Source organism: Babylonia areolata, chromosome 1 (assembly GCF_041734735.1).
Source record: "Babylonia areolata isolate BAREFJ2019XMU chromosome 1, ASM4173473v1, whole genome shotgun sequence".
NCBI classification, from domain to species: domain Eukaryota; kingdom Metazoa; phylum Mollusca; class Gastropoda; order Neogastropoda; family Buccinidae; genus Babylonia; species Babylonia areolata.
Window position 1 is genome coordinate 53,879,938 of NC_134876.1, and position 23,556 is coordinate 53,903,493.

The 23,556-nt window shown below is 46.2% G+C and overlaps 1 protein-coding gene across 1 annotated transcript in view; it reads left to right on the plus strand.

The window, feature by feature from the left end:
- Nucleotides 1–23,556, plus strand: part of LOC143284035 (long-chain-fatty-acid--CoA ligase 5-like) — a 44,287-nt gene that overhangs the window by 12,430 nt on the left and 8,301 nt on the right. The window contains exons 7-20 of the mRNA XM_076590635.1: nucleotides 497–669; nucleotides 4,657–4,689; nucleotides 5,611–5,662; nucleotides 6,279–6,352; nucleotides 7,260–7,331; nucleotides 7,537–7,671; nucleotides 9,941–10,023; nucleotides 11,237–11,387; nucleotides 12,478–12,550; nucleotides 13,430–13,518; nucleotides 13,681–13,797; nucleotides 15,862–15,915; nucleotides 16,833–16,922; nucleotides 22,010–22,111. Coding sequence (XP_076446750.1) covers nucleotides 497–669; nucleotides 4,657–4,689; nucleotides 5,611–5,662; nucleotides 6,279–6,352; nucleotides 7,260–7,331; nucleotides 7,537–7,671; nucleotides 9,941–10,023; nucleotides 11,237–11,387; nucleotides 12,478–12,550; nucleotides 13,430–13,518; nucleotides 13,681–13,797; nucleotides 15,862–15,915; nucleotides 16,833–16,922; nucleotides 22,010–22,111 — 1,298 coding nt within the window. The remainder of the gene's footprint in view (nucleotides 1–496; nucleotides 670–4,656; nucleotides 4,690–5,610; nucleotides 5,663–6,278; nucleotides 6,353–7,259; nucleotides 7,332–7,536; nucleotides 7,672–9,940; nucleotides 10,024–11,236; nucleotides 11,388–12,477; nucleotides 12,551–13,429; nucleotides 13,519–13,680; nucleotides 13,798–15,861; nucleotides 15,916–16,832; nucleotides 16,923–22,009; nucleotides 22,112–23,556) is intronic.

The window sequence follows — 23,556 nt, forward strand, 5'->3', positions numbered from 1 at the left end:
CTGACACGACTAGATCTTACGGACAAAACCAAACCAAAGAAAAAAACAAAAACAAAAAACAAAAAAAACCCAACAAAACAAAACAATCAAAAACAACAACAACAAAAAAGAACAAAAAGAACACATCTATATATCTACTGTCCTGACCTACCTATCTATTCAACATTCTGTCTGTCCTGTCCATATGTCAATATATCATATACCTTTTTCACTGCAAAATGTTCCTGGAATTTATGTGCATTGTATGGCCGATACATGATTGTGAATATTGTGCTTTGGTGTAATTTAATGTTGTAATGAGATGTCTTTGCTGTAACATATTGCCGCACCCCCCCCCCCTCCCCCCGAAAAAAAGAAGAAAAAATAAAAACCAAAAACCAAAAACAAAACTAAACAAAAACAAAAACAAAACAAAACAAAAACAAAAACAAAACAAAAACAAACAAAAAAACCCCAAAACGAATGAATAAAATCTACGGACAAATCTCTGTCACAGGTGAGATGTCTGCCATCGTGTGTGACACGGCAGCGCGTGCTCAGTTGCTGATGGATAAGAAGCGTCACATGACGTCATTGAATATTATCGTCATGATCGAAGAAGTGACGCAAAGTCTGCGGCAGGCAGCTCAATCATCAGGAATCAAGATTCTCCACTTCACGGAGGTGGAGGTGAGGGCAGAAAGACATAGTGAGTCACAGAACGTGGGGGGAGGGGAGAGAGAGAGAGGGAGAATCGGGGGAGGGTGGGGACCAGAGAAAGAGAGGGAGAGGGACACACAGAGAGGGGGGAGGGACTGACACAGAGAGAAGGAGTAGCAGGGCGAGGGGGCGGTGGGGTGGGGGGTGACACAGAGAGTGGGGAGAGGGAGGGAGTGACACAGAGAGAGGGAGTGGCAGAAAGGGGGGATGACAGAGAGGGAGAGGGACACAGAGAGAGAGAGAGAGAGTAGCAGGGATGGGGGGATGGGAGGGGGCAGAGAGGGAGGAGGGAGGGACACAGAGAGATGAAGTAGCAGGGGGTGGGGGGTGACAGAGAGGGAGAGGGACAGAGAGAGAGAGAGAGAGTAGCAGGGATGGGAGGATGGGAGGGGGCAGAGAGGGAGGAGGGAGGGACACAGAGAGATGAAGTAGCAGGGGGTGGGGGTGACAGAGAGAGGGAGAGGGACAGAGAGAGGGGAGAGGGAGAGAGTAGCAGAAAGGGTGGGAATGACAGAGAGGGAGAGGGACAGAGAGAGGGAGAGGGACACAGAGAGGGAGTAGCAGGGGGGGGGGTGACATAGAGAGAGGGAGAGGGACACAGAGAGGGGGGAGGGAGGGAGTGAAAGAGAGAGAGGAAGTAGCAGTGGGGGGGGGGGGGGAGGGGGGATGACACAGAGAGAGTGAGAGGGACAGAGAGAGGGGGGAGGGAGGGAGTGACACAGAGAGAGGAAGTAGCAGGGAGGGAGGGGGGGGTGGGGGGGGGGGGGGGGCGGGGTGTGTGACAGATTCAAGATTCAAAAACTTTATTACTCAAGGATAAAGATTTTAGGGAGTCACAGATTTTAGGGAGTGACAGATCGGGGGGGGGGGGGGAGTCACAGAGAGGGGAGAGGGAGTGACAGAGAGAGGGGAGAGGGAGGGAGTGACAGAGAGAGAGGGGGGAGGGAGTGACAGAGAGAGGGGAGAGGGAGGGAGTGACAGAGAGAGAGGGAGTGACAGAGAGAGGGGAGAGGGAGGGAGTGACAGAGAGAGGGGAGAGGGAGGGAGTGACAGAGAGGGGGGGAGGGAGTGACAGAGAGAGGGGGAAGGGAGTCACAGAGAGAGGGGAGAGGGAGGGAGTGACAGAGAGGGGGGGAGGGAGTGACAGAGAGAGGGGGAAGGGAGTCACAGAGAGAGGGGGCTGTGATAAAAGAAATACAAATACAAGAAGCACACACACACACACACACACACACACACACACACACACACACACACACACACACACAGAGGAAGTGACACAGAGAGAGGGAATACCAGAGGGGGGGTGACAGAGAGAGGGTGGAGGGAGTGACGGAGAGAGGGGAGGGAGTGACAGAGAGATGGGGGGAGTGACACAGAGAGAGGGGGGAGGGAGTGACAGAGAGGTGGAAGGGAGGGAGTGACAGAGAGAGGGGGAAGGGAGTGACAGAGAGAGGGGGAAGGGAGTGACAAAGAGGAGGAAGGGAGTGACAGAGAGAGAGGGGGGAGGGAGTGACAGAGAGGGGGGAGTGACACAGAGAGAGGGGGGAGGGAGTGACAGAGAGGGGGGAGTGACACAGAGAGAGGGGGGAGGGAGTGACACAGAGAGAGGGGGGAAGGAGTGACAGAGAGGGAGGGAGGGAGTGACAGAGAGAGGGGAGAGGGAGGGAGTGACAGAGAGGGGGAAGGGAGTCACAGAGAGGGGGGGGAGTGACAGATCGGGGGGGGGGGGAGGGAGTGACAGAGGGGGGGAGGGAGTGACAGAGAGAGGGGAGAGGGAGGGAGTGACACAGAGAGAGGGGAGAGGGAGTGACAGAGAGAGGGAGAGGGAGGGAGTGACACAGAGAGAGGGGGGAGGGAGTGACAGAGAGGGGGGGAGGGAGTGACAGATCGGGGGGGGAGGGAGTGACAGAGGGGGGGAGGGAGTGACAGAGGGGGGGAGGGAGTGACAGAGAGAGGGGGAAGGGAGTGACAGAAAGAGGGGAGGGGGAGGGAGTGACACAGAGAGAGGGGGGAGGGAGTGACAGGGAGGGGGGGAGAGGGAGGGAGTGACACAGAGAGAGGGGGGAGGGAGTGACAGAGAGGGGAGAGGGAGTGACACAGAGAGAGGGGGGAGGGAGTGACAGAGAGGGGGGGCAGGGAGTGACAGAGAGGGGTGGAGGGAGTGACAGAGAGGGGGGGAGTGAGTGACATAGCGAGGGGAGAGTGACAGGGAGAGGTGGAGTGACAGAGAGTGAGGGGGTGACAGAGAGGGGGGGAGGGAGTGACAGAGAGGGGGGAGTGACAGAGAGGGGGGGAGGGAGTGACAGAGAGGGGGGGAGGGAGTGACAGAGAGGGGAGAGTGACAGGGAGAGGTGGAGTGACAGAGAGTGAGGGGGTGACAGAGAGATGGAGTGACAGAGAGTGAGATGGAGTGACAGAGAGATGGGGTGACAGAGAGATGGAGTGACAGAGAGTGAGATGGAGTGACAGAGAGATGGAGTGACAGAGAGATGGAGTGACAGAAGGGGTGACAGAGAGAGAGATGGAGTGACAGAGAGAGAGATGGAGTGACAGAGAGAGATGGGGTGACAGAGAGAGATGGAGTGACAGAGAGTGAGGGGTGACAGAGAGAGATGGAGTGACAGAGAGTGAGGGGTGACAGAGAGAGATGGAGTGACAGTGAGTGAGGGGTGACAGTGAGAGATGGAGTGACAGAGAGAGATGGAGTGACAGAGAGTGAGGGGTGACAGAGAGAGATGGAGTGACAGAGAGAGATGGAGTGACAGAGAGTGAGGGGTGACAGAGAGAGATGGAGTGACAGAGAGAGATGGAGTGACAGAGAGTGAGGGGTGACAGAGAGAGATGGAGTGACAGAGAGTGAGGGGTGACAGAGAGAGATGGAGTGACAGAAGGGGTGACAGTGAGAGATGGAGTGACAGAGAGAGATGGAGTGACAGAGAGTGAGGGGTGACAGAGAGAGATGGAGTGACAGAGAGTGAGGGGTGACAGAGAGAGATGGAGTGACAGAAGGGGTGACAGAGAGAGATGGAGTGACAGTGATGATGATTGTGATTATGATGATGGTGGTGATGATGATGGTGATTATAATGGTGGTGATGATGATGGTGATGATGATGATGATGGTGGTGATGATCATGGTGGTGGTGATGATGGTGATGATTATGGTGGTGATGGTGATGATGATGATGGTCATGATGATGATGATGGTGATGATGATGGTGGTGGTGATGATGATGATGGTGATGATGATGGTGATGGTGGTGATGATGATGATGATCGTGATGATGATGATGATGGTGGTGATGGTGATAATGATGATGATGATGATGGTGATGATGGTAATGATGATGGCGATGATGATGATGATGATGATGGTGTGACACGATGATGATGGCCATGATGATGTTGATGATGACGATGATGATGGTGATGATGGTGATGATGATGGTGATAATGATGATGATTATGATGATGATGATGATGATGATTATGATGATGATGATGATGATGATGATGAGAATCAGAACCAGAATTACTTCTCACCAAGAGGAGTTTTAGTTCTGGTGATGATAATGACGACGATGGTGATGATGAAGATGATGAAAATAACGTTTAGAAAATAGAATAAAATGACAATGATAACAGTAAAAGTATGGGGCCCGGGTTCATTGTCTAATCAGAAAGAACAGCAGCCAGACCACCACTGAAGGACTAATGGGGGTGGTGGGGGTAAAAATCACAGTCCGTTTATTGAAAGGCCTTCCTTGGAAAGAAGACTACAGCCTTTCCTTTCTAGACCTTTTAATGGTCATGTTCTGATGTGAAGTATTGTGCATGAAGAGAAGTTGTCGTGAGAAAAAGCTGTAGAGTTATTTCTAGTATTTGTTAGATTTTCCTCTCTAAACATTGTTAAATAAACCAAACTAACAATAAAACGTTGTCGTTTGCTTTCAGAATCTTGGGAAAAAGAATCTGCGAGAGCCTTTGGTAAGATTTTTTTTTTTTAATTTTTTTAGCACACAGTGGTTTGTGTCTTTTGGTGAAATTTTGTTGGTTACTGTTACTTCTAATGTTTCACTTCGAGGTGTTTTGTTTCTGTTCAGTACGTTACTATACTGTTACCTCTAATTATTTCATGTCTTATGGTAAAATGTTACCAGGAAGTGTTTTGTGCCTTTGGGGTAATTTTTTTTTTAGCACAAAATATTTTGTGTCACAAGAAAAACATTGAGGTGAGCTACCATATTGGTAGCGCAACCTTCAATATTAAGGTAAAACTGATTCAGAAATTTTATTACTTATTTATTTATTTATTTTAGAGAGAGGTCGCTTTTTGATGAATAAACCACCAGGGGATATCATTTGACATGGTCGTAAGCTTCGGCTATTTGTTCCCACGTGCTTGTATGTGGAGGGTAGAGTGTACGGGCAAGCGTACACGTGCGTGTCTGTACGTGTGTGCGCGTGTGTTGTTTTCTTAATAAAAACATGTATTTCATTCTAGAAATCCAAGCAGATTTATAGGCCTACTTGACCATTTCATTGCTCGGTGGGGTTGGAAATGTGCTGATGTATTGATTTGTATGTGTAAATGTACTGGATGTTTTTATGTCTTCAGTCTAAAGAGCTTTTATGATGTTTTAATATCATGTTTGCTCTTAACTGTACCATGTTAGGCGCTTTCAAGTTGAGCAAATTTGTACTGGAAATCGCGGCACATAAAGGTTATGCATTAGTAGAGTGGTAGTAGTAGTAGTAGTAGTAGTAGTAGTAGTGGTGGTGGTAGTAGTTTTTGATTGATTGATATGGATACGTAGTTGTGGTGATGGTGGTGGTGGTGGTGGTGGCAGTCGTAATATTGTATTATTATTATTATTATTATTATTATAATAATTATTATTATTCCAGCCTCCCAAGCCGTCTGATCTGTTGACGATCTGCTTTACCAGCGGAACGACAGGTAACACAGGCCGCTACGTAAACTCTGACACACGCATGTACGCACGCACATACACTCACACACTACTCTTCTCCCATATCCAACCAACAAACTACTCCACCCCACCCACCCACCCACCCCCCGCCCCCACCATTCCCCATCCCCTTTCAGAACCCGCTTCCCCCTCAACACCCCCCACCCCCCAATCCCCACCCCCGCTATCCCTCCACCGCCACACCCCCACCCCTCTTCATTGCACAAGCTCCCACCCGAAGAAAAACCAAAAGCAAATTATCGAGGAATAGATAATAGATAAAACGAGTTAGAACGATCCACTCCCAAACTCAAATGCATTATTATGTAAAGGGTGTACAGTCACCTGAAACTACCCACTCCTCACTCCCACCCATCACACAGAGGCACAGTTATACCCACTTACTGACGGACTGTGTGTGTGTGTGTGTGTGTGTGTGTGTGTGTGTGTGTGTGTGTGTGTGCTTGCGCGTGCGTCCGTGTGTGTGTGTTTGTGCGTGCGTGTGTGTGTGCCTGTATGTGTGTGTGTATGTGTGTGTGTGTGAGAGAGAGAGAGAGTCTGTCTGTGTCTGTGTCTGTGCGCGTGTGTGTGTGCACTCTGCAGGGAACCCGAAGGGTGCGATGCTGACACACGGAAACTTGGTGGCCGACATTGCTGCAGCAGAGCACAGGAAATTTGTAAGGACCGGGATTTTACACTGAGATATCTTCTTCTTCTTCTTCTGCGTTCGCGGGCTGCAACTCCCACGTTCACTCGTATGTACACGAGTGGGCTTTTACATGTATGACCGTTTTCACCCCGTCATGTAGGCAGCCATACTCCGCTTTCGGGGGTACGGGTGTGCATGCAGGGTATGTTCTTGTGTTTCCATAACCCACCGAACGCTGACATGGATTACAGGATCTTTAACGTGCGTATTTGATCTTCTGTTATCCGTATACACACGAAGGGTGTTCAGGCACAAGCAGGTCTGTACATATATTGACCTGTGAGATCGGACAAATCTCCACCCTTTACCCACTAGTCGCCGTCACCGAGATTCGAACCCGGGTGCCCTCAGATTGAAAGTCCAACGCTTTAACCATTCGACTATTGCGCCCGTCGCACTGAGATATGATATACTCAGTGAGTTCTCCATTGCATTGGGAAATCATTTACAGCTTAGTCTTTTGTGAAGGACTGTGACTCTCAAACCAGGAGGCAATATTGCACTGGCTCTTAGTGCTGCAGCCTTGGGGGTTAGTTGGCCTTTGGGAACCCATCCCAACGCTGACTGTCCTAAAACCCTCTTGGGCGAGAGAGTGGGGATGTAACTTGGGCAAGACACTCTCCACTATAATCAAATTCTAGCCCAGATAGTCGGGACAGCAGTTGCCGCCTCTGCTGTTCTGATGGTCATGGTCGGACACGACTGACTATCATACACTGGTACACTTGTGTGTTTGTGTGTGTGTGTGTGTGTGTGTGCGCGCGCGCGCGCGACTATGTGTGTTTATGTATATGCATGTGTGTTTGTTACTGATGTTGTGTGTGTGCACTGTGTGGCGAACGTGTGTGTGTGTGTGTGTGTGTGTGTGTGTGCAGCCCAGCACGAGACCAGAAGATGCACACATTTCCTATCTGCCTCTGGCTCACATGTTTGAACGTGTGAACATAGTAAGTAAGATCTTTCTCTGTCTCTCTCTTTCTGTCATTTCTCTGTGAAACAGAAACGCGCCCACACCCTCACACACACACACACACACACACACACACACACACACACACACACACACTCTCCTTCCGCCCACCTCCACCCCCACCCCCTACCTCCGCACACAACCCTTCACGGAAGATAACATATGACGACCGTGTTACACAGGCGAACGTGTTCTCTCACGGGTCCCACGCCGGCTTCTTCTCCCGAGACATCAACCTGCTGTTTGACGACCTGCAGACTCTGAGGCCCACTGGCTTCCCCACCGTGCCCCGCCTCCTCAACAAGATCAGGGACAAGGTCAGTATGTGTGTGTGTGTGGAGGGGGATGAGCGGGGAGATCTACAGAACTGAAGTTGCACTGGCACATTTACATTGCTATTGATAATTATCTCTCTCCGAACGAGCGATAGAAGACGCGACGATGACAGTGATTCACAGCTGCTCACGTCATTAACTTGTCACAAGCAGAAGGTTCTCACATTGTTCAAGTTGATGAATACCGTATTTCTAACGATGAAAGCTTCAGGCTGGGCCATTCAGACATCTAATGGACATCTGACGGAGTCTCTGTAGGCTGGGCCATTCAGACATCTAATGGACATCTGACGGAGTCTCTGAAGGCTGGGCCATTCAGACATCTAATGGACATCTGACGGAGTCGCTAGGGGGAAAGAGAGTAGAGAAAAAACGGTTGTACTCAGTGAGTTAACAAAACTGGTGCCGATCATAGAGTACTGAATTGATTCCTGATTGATTAGACATCAGATTTGTAAATGTTTGTTCTATTCGTTTGTGGCAGTGGTTCAGATCAAAAGAACAACGCACGTCTCACAATCAGCAGGGTTTGGCCAAGGTAAATCCTGCAACAAAAAAAACAGAAAAGGAGAGGCAGACAGAAAAAAGAAACGAGAGGGCATTGTCCCAGAACAATGGACAGGTCTGAGAATTTTCTTTTTTTCTGAGACTGGGCGACGCCCTGAGAGAAACGAGGGTCAGGGCAGGGAGGGGTGGAGAGAACTGATTGTCAGGTCATCAGGGTTACACCTATGGTCGGAGACCACGGGACAGAAGAAGAAGAAGACGTTTGACAGACGCAATAGCCGAGTGGTTAAGGCATTGGACTTTCAATCTGAGGGTCCCGGGTTCGAATCACGGTAACGGCGCCTGGTGGGTAAAGGGTGGAGATTTTTCCGATCTCCAAGATCAACATATGTGCAGACCTGCTAGTGCCTGAACCCCCTTCGTGTGTATACGCACGCAGAAGATCAAATACGCACGTTAAAGATCCTGTAATCCATGTCAGCATTCGGTGGGTTATGGAAACAAAAATATACCCAGCATGGACACCCCCGAAAGCGGAGTATGGCTGCCTTCATGGCGGGATAAAAACGGTGATTCACGTGAAAGCCCACTCGTGTACATAAAAGTGAACGTGAAAGTTGCAGCCCACGAACGAAGAAGGCTAGCGCCCTCATGGTCAAGTTGCTCAGGGCTTGGTCTTGGTTCTGTGAAGGTTGCTTTGCTCGAGGTCCGGGCTGAGTGAGAACCTGGACGTCTGTCCGTGTTGGAGGTCCGTCTGGCGTTCCAAAGAGGAGTCCTGGCTGTGTGCGAAGAGGGCATGCACAGCGCCTGACTAGGAATTTTTGTGTGCACGGGTTTGATTCCTGCGCGGACCGGTATTCTGCGCCCCCCCCTCCCCCCCCCCCCCCCTTCCTTTTTGTGTTTTTGTTTTTGTTTGTTTTGTTTTTGTAGCAGATGTTGTGTTGTGAATATGGATCAGTCCGCATGGTGTGACACATTGTTGAAACTGAAACAAAAGACATCTAATTCTTCTTCTTCCTGTTCGCCTTTTCACAGTGTCAGTCCAGCTATGTCTGATGAATGACGCTGTCCTCTCCAGGTCCTGTCTGGAGCCATGGAGCTTGGTGTGCGGTGGGGTTGGTGTCAGCCACACGGTGTCTCTCAGCCCCTTCAAGAGGGGACAGAACTGGATAATGTGTTCTTGTGTTTGGTCTTCGAACTGAAACAGAATTGAAACCCAACAGACCTGAGTGTTAGTCTTTCGAATGAGACCGTAAACCGAGGTCATGTGTGCAAGTTCGCACTTAGCGCACATAAAAGAACTATACAAAAACAAGCAAAAAACCCCACAAAAAAACAAGCTAACCAAAGAAAAAAACGATAAAAGGGGCAACTATCACTGGCAACATTCTGTCGGAAAAATCCACAATGATAGAAAAACAAATGCACTAGTTGTTGACAGAAAAAAAAAGAAGAAAAAGGTGGTCGCCGCTGTACATTGGTGACGAGATTTTCCCTGGGAGAGCGGCCCGAATTTCACACCCACAAATCTATTGTGACAAAAAGCAGTGCAGTACAGTACAGTACAACTGAGTAGAATTCAGTACAATGCAATAAAGGTTTTCAAAAAAAATCCCCATGTTCATGTTAATTGCCAGCTCTCAACCCAAGTGCTAGGGAGGTGGAACCCATTATAAATATCCTTTCTTCTTCTTCCTGTTACTATTTTGAAGAACCGTATCAGCATTGTCTATCTGTGCTTCAGGTGATGATTGGTGTGGAACACAGCAAGATCAAATCTTTCTTACTTCGTTTGGCTCTCAGCAGGAAACTCAAGGAAGTTAAAAGGTGAGTTCTGGGGGTGGGGGGGTGGGAGTGAGGGTGTTTACATTTATTTCTTATTTATCATCATTGTTGTCTTTTTTATTTATTTTATTATTATTATTATTATCATTATAATTATTATTACTTTTTTTTTTATTTGATAAAATTATTATTTATTTATTTGTGTACGCTTATAGTTGACTTCATCAAGTTTTTGCGCCTTATACATATATATTATTAGTAGTAGTAGTAGTTCTTTTTTATGTATTTATCTATTATTTATTTACCCTTTTTTTTCTCAAGGCCTGACTAAGCGCGTTGGGTTACGCTGCTGGTCAGGCATCTGCTTGGCAGATGTGGTGTAACGTATATGGATTTGTCCGAACGCAGTGACGCCTCCTTGAGCTACTGAAAGTGAAACTGTTGTTTTTTTCCGTCACTTCAATTAGTTTTTTCGTCACAGTTTGCAAGTCCACCACAGAACTAATGCGTTCATCCCTGTCTTTCCCACCCTCAAGAAAAGAAAGGCAACAGTACAACGATCAGAATCAGAATCAGAATACCTGTATTATCTCGTAGAATGATTAAGTGTGGTGAAGCCTGTGATACATACAAACTATAAGCAAAACTGTAAAATTTGGTAAACAACATATACAAGAATAAAAGAATACTAACAACTATACACAACTATCACAGCACTAACACTAACAACCACAGTCATAACTGTAACAATCATAAAAGTAGCAACAGTAAACACTATGATAGAGCAAGGCGTTGAATTATGATTTCTTGAAGTCGTGACAATAACTAGCCTGTTGTAAAACACAGAAGTATACATCCATGGTATTCAGGAAACAACATAGGTAACATACACATCCTTGTACAGAAAATAATGAACTGCAGGAAATTTTATACTGTATCATACATCGGGTATCCTATTAAGAGGTTTAAAACTCAGTAACGCGAACCAAAAACTCGCATTAACCGAGTGACGCGAGCTGTGATAATTAATCATAAGCGACGGACACCCAGACGAGTTAGACACGAACTGATTTGCCCCAGATAGCTAGCACGCACACTCAGTCCATGATTCTGAGGAGACGCCCTCTCACCGGATGGGACTATAATCTAAGTATTGTTGAAGATAATTAAGATACTGAAACTGATCGGTCTAACAGTTCATTAGTTTTGCCTTTTAGCGTCACGTTAATTGATGGTTGTTGCTTACTGTCTCCAGAGGCGTCATCCGAAGGGACAGTGTGTGGGACAAACTGGTGTTCAGGAAGATCCACGCGCTTCTGGGTGGAAACGTGACTGTGGTGGCTACAGGGTCGGCCGCTCTTTCTGCTGAAGTCTTTGACTTTGCTCGCTGTGCACTTGGCTGCCAGGTGGGGGTGGTTTTATTTTGTTTTACTGTCCGTCTTTCGTTCTTCGTTTATTTATTTATTTGTTTATTCACAGTCTGTTCATCTAAGATGATGATATTAGACTGAAAATAAATGATATTATAATGATGATAATGATGATTATCGTTATTATTATCATCGTAATTGTTATTATCATTGTTATCGTTATCATCATTCCTGTTATTATTAATCTTTTTCTATCATTGTGATCTTTTTTTTTAAAAACATTATTGTCTGTTTTTGTTTTTTCTAATGTGTGTCCATTGACTGAACGTCTTTTCACTTTGATTGATAGTAGACGTTTTTTCCTGGTCCTCAGCAGGTTCGAACCCGCACCTCTAGGGTGGTCGCCACTTCAGGACTGAGTTACCTTTTCTGGCAGACGTTTTGACCACTGAGCCATCATACGCCTAGTTTGAGTAGGGAAATTGTAGATGTGGGCTTCCTCCATTCTGCTTTCGTATGACACAGTGAGCTCGATCAGAAAATTCTTGTTTCGTTGCCTTGGAGTGACGGGCGCAATAGCCGAATGGTTAAAGCGTTGGACTTTCAATCTGAGGGTCCTGGGTTCGAATCACGGTGACGGCGCCTGGTGGGTAAAGGGTGGAGATTTTTACGATCTCCCAGGTCGACATATGTGCAGACCTGCCAGTGCCTGAACCTCCTTCGTGTGTATACGCAAGCAGAAGATCAAATACGCACGTTAAAGATCCTGTAATCCATGTCAACGTTCGGTGGGTTATGGAAACAAGAACATACCCAGCATGCACATCCCCGAAAACGGAGTATGGCTGCCTACATGGCGGGATAAAAATGGTCATACACGTAAAAGCCCACTCGCGTATATACGAGTGAACGTGGGAGTTGCAGCCCACGAACGCAGAAGAAGAAGAAGAAGTTGCCTTGGAGTGGAGTACAAGGTCAATTCTCATGCCGCTCTGGGCTGATGATTTCCAGGTGTTTCTTTCATATTTATGTCTGTGAATACTAGCATTTATGAGGATGTGGGTGGGGGTGGGGAGTGGGGGGGCGCTGTGTCCACAGTCAAATGAAGACCAACAGGTGTGTTAAGGTGATTGAGGGGTACGGTCAGACAGAGGCCACGGCTGCCGCCACCCTCACCTGGCCTGGGGACCCCACGCCAGGTAACATATCTCCTCCTCCTTCTTCTTCTTCTTCTGCTGCTGCTTCTCCTCGTCCTCCTCTTCATCCTTCTTCTTCTACTGTTGCTCTTCCTCTCCTCCTTCTCCTTCTGCTTCTCCTCTTCGCCCTCTTCATCATCATCCTTCTTTTGCTTATCCTCTTCCTCCTCTTCCTTATTCTACTGCTTCTTCTCCTCCTCTTCATCCTCCTCCTTTTTATTCTGCTGCTCCTCTTTCTCCTCCTCCTTGTTCTACTGCTTCTCTTCCTCCTCTTCCTCCTCCTCCTTCTGCTCCTCTTCCTCCTCCTTATTCTACTGCTTCTTCTCCTCCTTCTTCTCCTGCTCCTCTTCCTCCTTCTTCTCCTGCTCCTCTTCCTCCTCCTTCTTCTTCTCCTGCTCCTCTCCCTTCTTCTCCTGCCCCTCTTCCTTCTACTTCTGCTGCTCATTTTCGTCATCTTCCTCCTCCTTCTTCTCCTGCTCTTCTTCCTCCTCTTCCTCTTTCTTCTTCTGCTTCTCCTCTTCCTCCTCCTCCTCCTCTATCTGCTTCTCCTCTTCCTCCTTCTCCTCTTTCTGCTTCTTTTCTTCCTCCTCCTTCTTCTTCTCCTGCTCCTCTTCCTCCTCCTTTCCCCCCTTTCTCCTCCTTCTTCTTCTCCTCCTCCTCTTCATTCTCCTCCTCATCTTCCTCCTACGCCTTCTTCTACTGCTCCTCTTCCTCCTCCTTATTTTCCCCTCTTCCTCCTCCTGCTTCTCCTTCTCCTCCTCTTCATTCTTCTCCTCCTCTTCTTCCTCCCACTCCTTCTTCTACTGCTCCTCTTACTCCTCCTTCCTTATCATGTGAAGTCATTGAAGCAGTGTTCCTGACACTGTGTGCTGTGTTGGTCAGGACACGTGGGTCCCCCTCTGGACTGTAACTACATCAAGCTGATTGACGTGCCCGAGATGCAGTACTTTGCCAAGGATGGGATTGGAGAGGTGAGACGTCACTCTGTGTGTGTGTGTGTGTGTGTGTGTGTGTGTGTGTGTGTGTGTGTGTGTGTGTGTGTGTATGTGTGTGTGTGTGTGTGTGTGTGATTGAAAGTTACCATCCTGAGGAAGCGGATTTTATCGTGACCCTGAAAACTGTGATGTGTGCAGGTGTGTGTCAAAGGCACCAACGTGATGAAGGGGTACTACCATGACCCTGAAAAAACCAAGGAAGCCTTCACAGCGGACGGCTGGCTCAGAACCGGAGACGTGGGCATCTTCAACAAGGTCAAGTCTGAGGCACTGTTTCTTACACGCTAAGTTAGGCGAGGTTCTCGCGAGACACGCTAGGAAGGTGTGTTTCTTTTTTTCTTTTTTTCTTCTTCCTCGCGGCAAAGAGTGGCTAGGTTCTCGCGAGTCAAGGCAAGGTAGCTTTCGGGGTAACTTTGCCGCGAGGTAAGGAAGGATAAAATCAAGTTCCCGCCGCGCATTCATCTCTGCCAGTCTTCCACGCCGTTTCAGTGGCGTTATGCTGCTCACCCAGAACCTCCCGCCTCCCCCCCCCCCCCCCCCCCCCGCCCCACCTAATACCGAATCGCACCGGCAGTAGCCAGTATTTTCTCCCCATCCACTAGACCTTCAGTGGTGGTCTGGACGCTAGTCATTCGGATGAGACGATAAACCGAGGTCCCGTGTGCAGCATGCATTTAGCGCACGTGAAAGAACCCGCGGTAACAAAAGGATTGTCACTGGCAAAATTCTGTAGAAAAATCCACTTCGATATGAAAACAAACAAAATTGCAGGCAGAAAAAAAAAGCGTGACGACGCACTCTCCCTGGGGAGAGCAGCCCGAATTTCACACAGAGAAACCTGTTGAGACAAAAAGAGTGATACCTACCATACATGTTGAAAGGTTGTTACAAGTGTTTGTGTACTTGTCAGTGGAGTAATTGGACAAATACATCCCCAAGAGGAAGATGTCAAAATATGGAGCGATGGCCGACAAACTGACCAGTAATGTCAGTTTCATCTCAGTGAGGCGTTACAGCCCTTCACCGACAAGCCTACTCGGTGGTAGCAGTCAGTCAAGCGGTCAAGTAATGTTCTTTGATTGTACTTATATTTATTTGACGGGCGCAAGAGTCGAGTGGGAAAAGCGTTGGACTTTCAATCTGAGGGTCCCGGGTTCGAATCTCTGTAACGGCGCATGGTGGGTAAATGGTGGAATTTTTTTTTCCAATCTCCCAGGTCAACACGTGTGTAGACCTGCTTGTGCCTGAATCCCCTTCGTGTGTATACGCAAGCAGAAGATCAAATACGCACGTTAGAGATCCTGTAATCCATGTCAGCGTTCGGTGGGTTATGGAAACGAGAACGTACCGAGCATGCACACTCCCGAAAATAGAGTATGGCTACTACATGGCGGGGTAAAAACGGTCATACTTGTAAGGGCCCATTCGTGTACATACAAGTGAACGTGTGAGCTGCAGCCCACGAGCGCCGAAGAAGAAGAAGCAATATAATTATCTCAAATAGCCATCATTGATTCCGTCCTCCATCTCTCCTGTTTCCAGCAACTTACCATACAACACCCCCACCTCATCTCCTACCTTTTTCATTTTTCAGTGTTTGTATGATAACATTCAAATGCAAAAAGTGATGTTTTGACGAGATGTCTACAATCACCAGTATGTGTGAAGGGACATTAAGCAGAGTTCCTCCACGGGAGAGGAGGATCATAACTGTGAATACGTTTTTGTTATTGTTCTTATGTTCATTTTTTAAAAAATTCCATAAAAAGGAAACGAGTATGATGAATAAAAGAACAAAAAATAACAACAACAACATTTGGATAGCAAGATATAACTTGGCAACGTAAACTACCACCTTGAAACTTTTAAAACGTTTTGAAAGTTTTAATCCTATTTAAATTTAAAGTTTTAATCCTATTTGGATTTTTATCATGTTTCTCTCTCCCTGTCGCCTTCACTTCCACAAACACGCTTGTATACGCACGTCAACTGATGATACTCAAATGTTCATGCGCGTTCTTTGTTAAAAGAACCCAGACACACATTTTCGTAGCAAGAACAGTGGTGGTGGTGGTAATGTTGTTGTTGTTGCTACCGCATCAGCTATCTGTTCGACAACAACAACAGCAGCAGCAGCAGCAACAACAACAACAACAACAACAACAACAACAACAACAACAACAACAACAACAAATCTTCTTCGGATTCTGCAGCAGCTGATTCAGTTGAGTACTAAGTCTGTTTTGAAAAAAAAATAATGTTGATACTGACACGATGATTCTTTCAACTTACACGAACAGTGTCTGTCTGTGATTGCAGAACGGAACTTTGCGAATCGTGGACAGATGCAAGCACATCTTCAAACTTTCACAGGTAGATATGTCCTGCTTGTTGTTTTTTGTGGTTTTTTTTTTTTGGCGTCAGGGGTCGTTGTCAAAGTGTAGATACTAGTGTACCTATTCACATTATAATCATTGCTGTGTGAGTAATGAGAAGAATTGAAACAAGACACGTGTCGTATCATCTGGACTGACAGAAGGTCAACATACCTGGGTTTTTTGTTGTTTTTTTTGTTTTCTTTTTTGGTCTTCCAAAGCGAAGAAGGTGTACATAAAAACATAGAAGAAGAACATCAGGGTCTTTTACGGAATAGGACCACATGTCCAGCCATTACACACTTACGTACTTCATCACCCGTAACCATCTCACAAGCACGCACACACACACACACACACACACACACACACACACACACACACACACAAAGTCATCAAGTATGTAATATAAATTTGACATACCTGTAGCATCATTCGTCGCGCAGTTCCCTCGCACGTGCAGCACAAGCATAGTACACTGATGTACAGACAATGACAGAGAACAGAAGCTGATGTAACAATTTTTCCTTTTTGCAAACTTGAATGTTTGATCAGTTACACGTGCATGTGCGTGCGTTCGTGCGTGCATGCGTGCGTGTGTATGTATGTGTGTGTGCGCGCGCGCGTGTGTGTGTGTGTGTGTGTGATCTTCAGTTTAACGTCTATTCACTATAAGTGTTATAGGACGCCGTGAAAGTCTTGTGGTTTGGACCTCGTGTTGCGTGTGTGTGTGTGTGTGTGTGTGTTGGGGCGGGGGGTGGGGGTGGGGGGTGAGGGAGTGGGTGGGTGGGGGTGGGTGGAATGTAGTGAAGAAATATATATATACGCGTTACAACACACAATGTACTAACCCTCCCCCCCCCACGTCCTCCCCCCTTCACTCTGTGTGTGTGTGTGTGTGTGTGTGTGTGCCAGGGAGAGTACATCGCCCCAGAGAGAGTGGAGAGCATTTACACGAGGAGCAAGTATGTGCAGCAGTGCTTTGTGGACGGGGACTCCTTGAAGGTGACAGCAGCGTGGGGCAGACTGCATGCAGGCCGTAGGCTGTATATATATAGACCTAGACTAATGTATCGTGATAGACCTGGACCAATGTATCATGATAGACCTGGACCAATGTATCGTGATAGACCTAGACCAGTGTATCATGACAGACCTTGTCCAATGTACTGTATCGTGATAGACCTAGACCAATGTATCGTGACAGACCTAGACCAGTGTATCATGATAGACCTTGTCCAATGTACTGTATCGTGATAGACCTGGACCAATGTATCGTGACAGACCTAGACCAGTGTATCATGATAGACCTTGTCCAATGTACTGTATCGTGATAGACCTAGACCAATGTATCGTGACAGACCTGGACCAGTGTATCGTGATAGACCTGGACCAATGTACCATGATAGACCTGGACCAATGTATCGTGATAGACCTAGACCAATGTATCGTGACAGACCTGGACCAGTGTATCGTGATAGACCTGTGATAGACCTAGACCAATGTATCGTGATAGACCTAGACCCAATGTATCGTATCGTAACAGACCTAGACCAGTGTATCATGATAGACCTAGACCAACGTACTGTATCGTGATAGACCTAGACCAATGTATCATGACAGACCTGGACCAATGTATCGTGATAGACCTGTGATAGACCTAGACCAATGTATCGTGATAGACCTAGACCCAATGTATCGTATCGTAACAGACCCAGACCAGTGTATCATGATAGACTTTGATCAATGTACTGTATCGTGATAGACCTAGACCAACGTATCGTGACAGACCTGGACCAATGTATCGCCTATGTCTATCTCTGTCCAATCATTCTCTCTCTCAGCTCGTTACAGAACCAACACACAGATCTGGCCATACATTGGACTGGCTCATCACACGTGACTCCGATGCTATGATTGCGTCAGTGACTGTAACTGACGAACTCTCTTCCGACCATTCTGCTGTATTATTCTTGCTTAATATTTCAAAACCTACCAGAACCAAAAAATCCGTTACTCGTCGCAACCTGAAATCCATCAACATTAACACTTTTTCTTCTCAAGCTGCTGAACGCCTTTCCAGAATTTCTTCCCACACCAATGTCTCTACACACTACAACTCTGTCCTCTCTCAACTGCTGGATGAACATGCACCCCCCACTACCCGCATGCTCCCTGATAGACCTTCCGCCCCGTGGTACACACAAGACATTCGATTTGCAAAACGCAAACGTCGTCAATTGGAACGGCGATGGCGATCAACAAAACTGAAAGTCCACAATCAAATCTTCCGAAAACAAATAAATAAAGTCAAACATATGATCTCATCAGCGAAGACAAACTTCTTTTCTTCTCAAGTTCTCGATGCCACATCCACCAAATCTCTTTACACTATCATGTCAAATCTTCTCGGCACTGCAAAAAAGACTCCTCTTCCTTCTGCCTACACTTTATCTGAACTCCCCAATGTCTTCTCTTCTTTCTTTTTTGACAAAGTCCAGAATATTCGTACCATCTTAGACCAAATGCCTTTCCAACCTACTCATCCTGATCCTCAATTCAACGGCACTCCTCTCCATTCCTTTAATCCATTAACTGAAACAGATGTCCATGAAATCCTCAAAGAAATGACAATAAAATCCTGTGAGCTCGATCCTATACCAGCCTCTGTTTTTTCTCAGTGTGTCTCACAGCTTCTCCCCACAATCACCAACATTGTCAACTCATCCCTTCTCTCTGGAACGTTTCCATCCACTTTCAAAACTGCAATAGTCCGGCCTCTTCTGAAGAAATCCAACCTTGACGCAAACATTTTGAAAAACTATCGACCAGTTTCTAATCTTCCATTCCTGTCCAAACTCCTTGAAAAAGCCGTCCTGAAGCAGCTCAACAATCACCTTTGTTTCAACAATCTCATCCACCCATTTCAGTCTGCCTATCGTGCTGACCACAGCACCGAAACCACTCTCCTCCACATCCTGAATAACCTACTGCTAGCGTCCGACTCAGGACAGATCTCCCTTCTCACTCTTCTCGACTTGTCAGCCGCCTTTGACACGATAGACCATTCAATCCTTCTTTCCCGTCTTCATTATACATTTGGTATCAACGGCACTGTTCTAAACTGGTTCAAATCGTATCTCACTGATCGATTCCAGTCTGTCATTGTTGATAATTTCCAGTCTGAACCCGTTAAAATTGAACATGGAGTCCCACAGGGATCTGTTTTAGGCCCAGTGCTCTTCACACTGTACACTGCTCCTCTCGCTGAAATTATCAACCGCCATAATGTCAGTCATCATTCTTACGCTGATGACACTCAACTCCAGAAGAGTGATACACCTGAAAAACTGTTGTCGCTCTTGCAAGAAACATCTAACTGCTTCCTGGATATTCAAAATTGGATGACTCTAAATAAGTTACAATTGAACGCGGACAAAACTGAAGCAATGATCATAGGAACTAAACAAAAACTCTCTTCCATTACAACTAATACAATCAAACTTGGCAGTACATCCATCCCTCTGTCCACTTCAGTCAGGAACCTCGGCGTTGTCCTTGACAACACACTGTCCATGCAAACATTTATCAATCAGACATGTCAATCCTGCTACTGTCAACTGCGGCGCATCAGTTCCATCCGGAAATATCTGTCCACTGACGCAACATCTAGACTTGTCGTTTCTCTCATTCTCTCTCGCCTTGACTACTGTAACTCTCTATTGTCTGGTTTGCCTGCTTCATCCATTCAGTCCCTTCAGCGCATACAAAATTCTGCTGCCCGACTCGTCCTCAGAAAGAAAAGATCTGAGCACACCACTCCTCTTTTGCAACATCTCCACTGGCTCCCTGTCTCACACCGAATAAAGTACAAGATCAGCACTCTATGCTACAAATGTATTCACAAATCAGCCCCTTCCTATCTCTGTGCCTGCCTTCACCTCTACACTCCATCTCGCTCACTACGATCAGCTTCGGATCCACTCCACTTACATATACCCAGATTCAAACTCTCGACTGTTGGCCACCGTTCTTTCTCTGTCTCTGGACCTTGCAATTGGAATGAACTTCCTCTTTCGCTTCGTCAAGTCTCCACACTCAGCTCTTTCAAGTCTGGCCTTAAAACCCACCTCTTCCCAAAGTAGCCTCCCTTCCCTGCCTCTTCCTTGTCTTTTTAGTTTTTTTTTTCAGTTTTAGAGTTATGCTTGCGTGAGAATGACTGGTGCGAAAGCGCTTTGATTTGTTTATGCACAAGATTTAGCGCTATACAAATACCATTATTATTATTATTATTATTATTATCGTGATAGACCTAGACCAATGTATCGTGACAGACCTGGACCAGTGTATCATGATAGACCTAGACCAATGTATCGTGATAGACCTAGACCAATGTATCGTCATAGACCTAGACCAGTGTATCGTGATAGACCTGTGATAGACCTAGACCAATGTATTCTGATAGACCTAGACTCAATGTATCGTATCGTGATAGACCTAGACTAATGTATCGTGGTAGACCTAGACTAATGTATCGTGGTAGACCTAGACCAGTGTATCGTGATAGACCTGTGATAGACCTAGACCAATGTATCCTGATAGACCTAGACTCAATGTATCGTATCGTGATAGACCTAGACCAGTGTATCATGACAGACCGAGACCAATGTTCTGTATCGTGATAGACCTAGACCAATGAATCGTGATAGACCTGTGATAGACCCCAGACCAATGTATCATGATAGACCTAGACCTGTGTGTATCGGCGATAAACCCTAGGCCAGTTTATCATGATAAACCAGGGCCTAGGTATCCATGTGAACGAAACCTGGGCCCTATGTATCATGACAAACCTAGTCGTTTGTATCGTGATAAACCAAGGCCTTTGTTGTGTGATAAACCAAGTATTGTATCTTGATAAACCTAGACCAATGCATGGTTATAAATCTGTGTCTGTGCGTCCGTGGAAAAGTAAGGCTGGTGTATCACGATAAACCTAGTTCTTTGTATTGTGATAAACCTAGGCTTATGCATCATGATAAACCTGTGTATTGTGATTAGCCCTATGTCAGTGTATCTTGATAAACCTGGGCCTATGTGTCCGTCGTAAACTTAGGCTGATATGTCGTTATAAACCAAACCTAAGCAAATGTATCCTGATAAACCTAGGCCTATGTTTTGTGATAAACCTAGGCCTATGTATCGTAATAAACCTACGCCTATGTATAGTGATAAACCTAGGCTCTACATACCGTGACAAACCTGGACATAGTATAATAAACCCAAGCTTATGTATTTTTGATAAACCTTGACCAGTGTATCATAATAAACCCAAGCCAACGTATCACAATAAACCTAGGCCTATGTATCTTGATAAACCTAGACCTGTGTATCGTGATTAACCTAGGCTTGTGTACTGTGATAAACCTAGGCCTGTTTGTTTGCAGTAAAGCTAGGCCCATGTATTGTGATAACCTGGGTCTTTGCTTCGTGATAAACCAAACGGATATACAAGTAGAGCTAAAGCCATATCTATCCATCGTGATAAATCTACGACTGTTAATCGTGACACACCTAAGCCTGTTTATTGTGATAAACATAGGCCTGTGTATCTTGATAATCTTAGGCTTATGTATCGTAGTATATCTAGGCCTATGTGTCGTGATAAAGCAAAGCCTCTGCATATCTGTATCTTAATAAAATATGTGCCTCTGTATCATGATAAACGTCCATGTAAGGAAAACAGAAACATGACTTTCCACTCCCATGCCTATCTTCAAGTACAGAATGACATGTAATGGGTCAAGGTTGAGCAGAAAGAAAAGAAACCAGGGTTATCTGACAGCAAAATAAAAAGGAGAAAAATAATGGTCAGAGCTTTCAACAGTTTACAGCAAAATTGCAGGGGAAAAAACGTACGGCTGTTGATTTTGGTGGGCCAAGAGTGATAAAACATAACAACCAGTCCAATGTTGTATTGCATTGCATTGCATTGCATCGTATTGCATTGGGTTGCATTGCATTATTTTGTATTGTATTGTGTTGTATTGTATTGTATTGTGTTGTATTGTATTGCTGTGTGGTGTGTGCAGTCACGATGTGTGGCCATCGTGGTGCCAGAACCAGACATTGTTCTGCTGTGGGCTTCCAACAACAACAGACAGAAGGACATCCACACTCTGTGTCAGGATGAGGTATCTGTGTTCTCTATCTGTCTGTCTGTCTGTCTGTCTGTCTTTCTCTGCCTCTGTGTCTGTCTGTCTGTCTGTCTGTCTCTGTCTCTGTTGTCAGTGTTGGGATATGTTGCATGGTGCATTGATAGATGAATGAACCGAGGAGTTATTATGTGTTGGGTGGCCTGTTGGTTACTTTCATTTTTTTCTTCAAAGAATGAACTTTGTTTTATTTCATTGTTTGCTTTCACCGTTTCATTCGTTTATTATATTGGTTTGTTATAAATTGAAAGTATGTTGATGCATTCACCCATGTCATAAGGACCTCATGGCCAGTGACGTTAAAGTGTCAAAGCGTCTGTCTCTGTCTTCTCTCTCTCTCTCTCTCTCTCTCTCTCTCTCTCTCTCTCTCACCCATAGTAGACTTGAGAGTGGAGTTTGACAGGGTTTTTTTTTTTTCTTTTCTTTTTTTTTTTTTTTTTTTTTTTTTGCTGCCCCATCAACTGCACCGTTTCAGTGGCATTACTCCCACGCCGCTCATTTAGATTCCCCCATACACGGCTACACCCGGGTTCGTCCGTCACAGTTCCAGCGTCGGCAGTCCGCAGGGAACCATCGATGTTAGGTCGCCAGGAGGCCACACACCAGAAGAGACCCTGCACTGCTGCTGAGCCACTTCGGTGGTGTTCAGTGTGCCTGAACTGATTCAACGTACTTAGGACACCACCTACTAATCCTCCTACAGACGACAATAATGGCTTAGTCGCGGAACCAGACTGAGTGAGCGTCCCTCCCAGAGTGGAGACCACCACCACGTTTGACGATCTGTTTTGCTGACGCTCTCAAGGTCACATTGTTCAGATCTTGTGTCTTGGTTCGGTGAACGTTGTTCGAAAGGGCGAGTCCAGGACTTGAGACAGACAGAGAGATATACGGATATGTGTACGGATATAGATGTTTTATTCGATACAGGTCATGGTGAGAGAGAGAGAGGAAGAGAGAGAGAGAGAGAGATGAGACTCAGAAATATTTCACTGCAAGGCCTGTTTGCAAAGGGGGTACATACAATTGAGACACAAAATACCGAAAATAAAGGGGGAGGGACCAATGTCATGGACTCAACTTTTCATAACTGAAAAAGTAGACAAAGATTTTTAGTTCAGGGAGAGAGATTAGACGAGACACAGAGAGAGGGAAAGTGATGAGACGAGAGAGAGAGAGAGAGAGAGAGAGAGAGAGATGAGACGAAACAGAGAAAGACAAAGAGGGAGAGAGATGAGACGAGAGAGAGAGAGAGATGAGACGAGACAGAGAAAGACAGAGAGGGAGAGAGATGAGACGAGGGAGAGAGATTAGACGAGGGAGAGAGAGAGATGGGACGAGACACAGAAATGAGACGAGACACAGAGATGAGACGAGACAGAGAGAGAAGGAGAGGGAGATAGATGAGACGAGGGGGAGAGAGA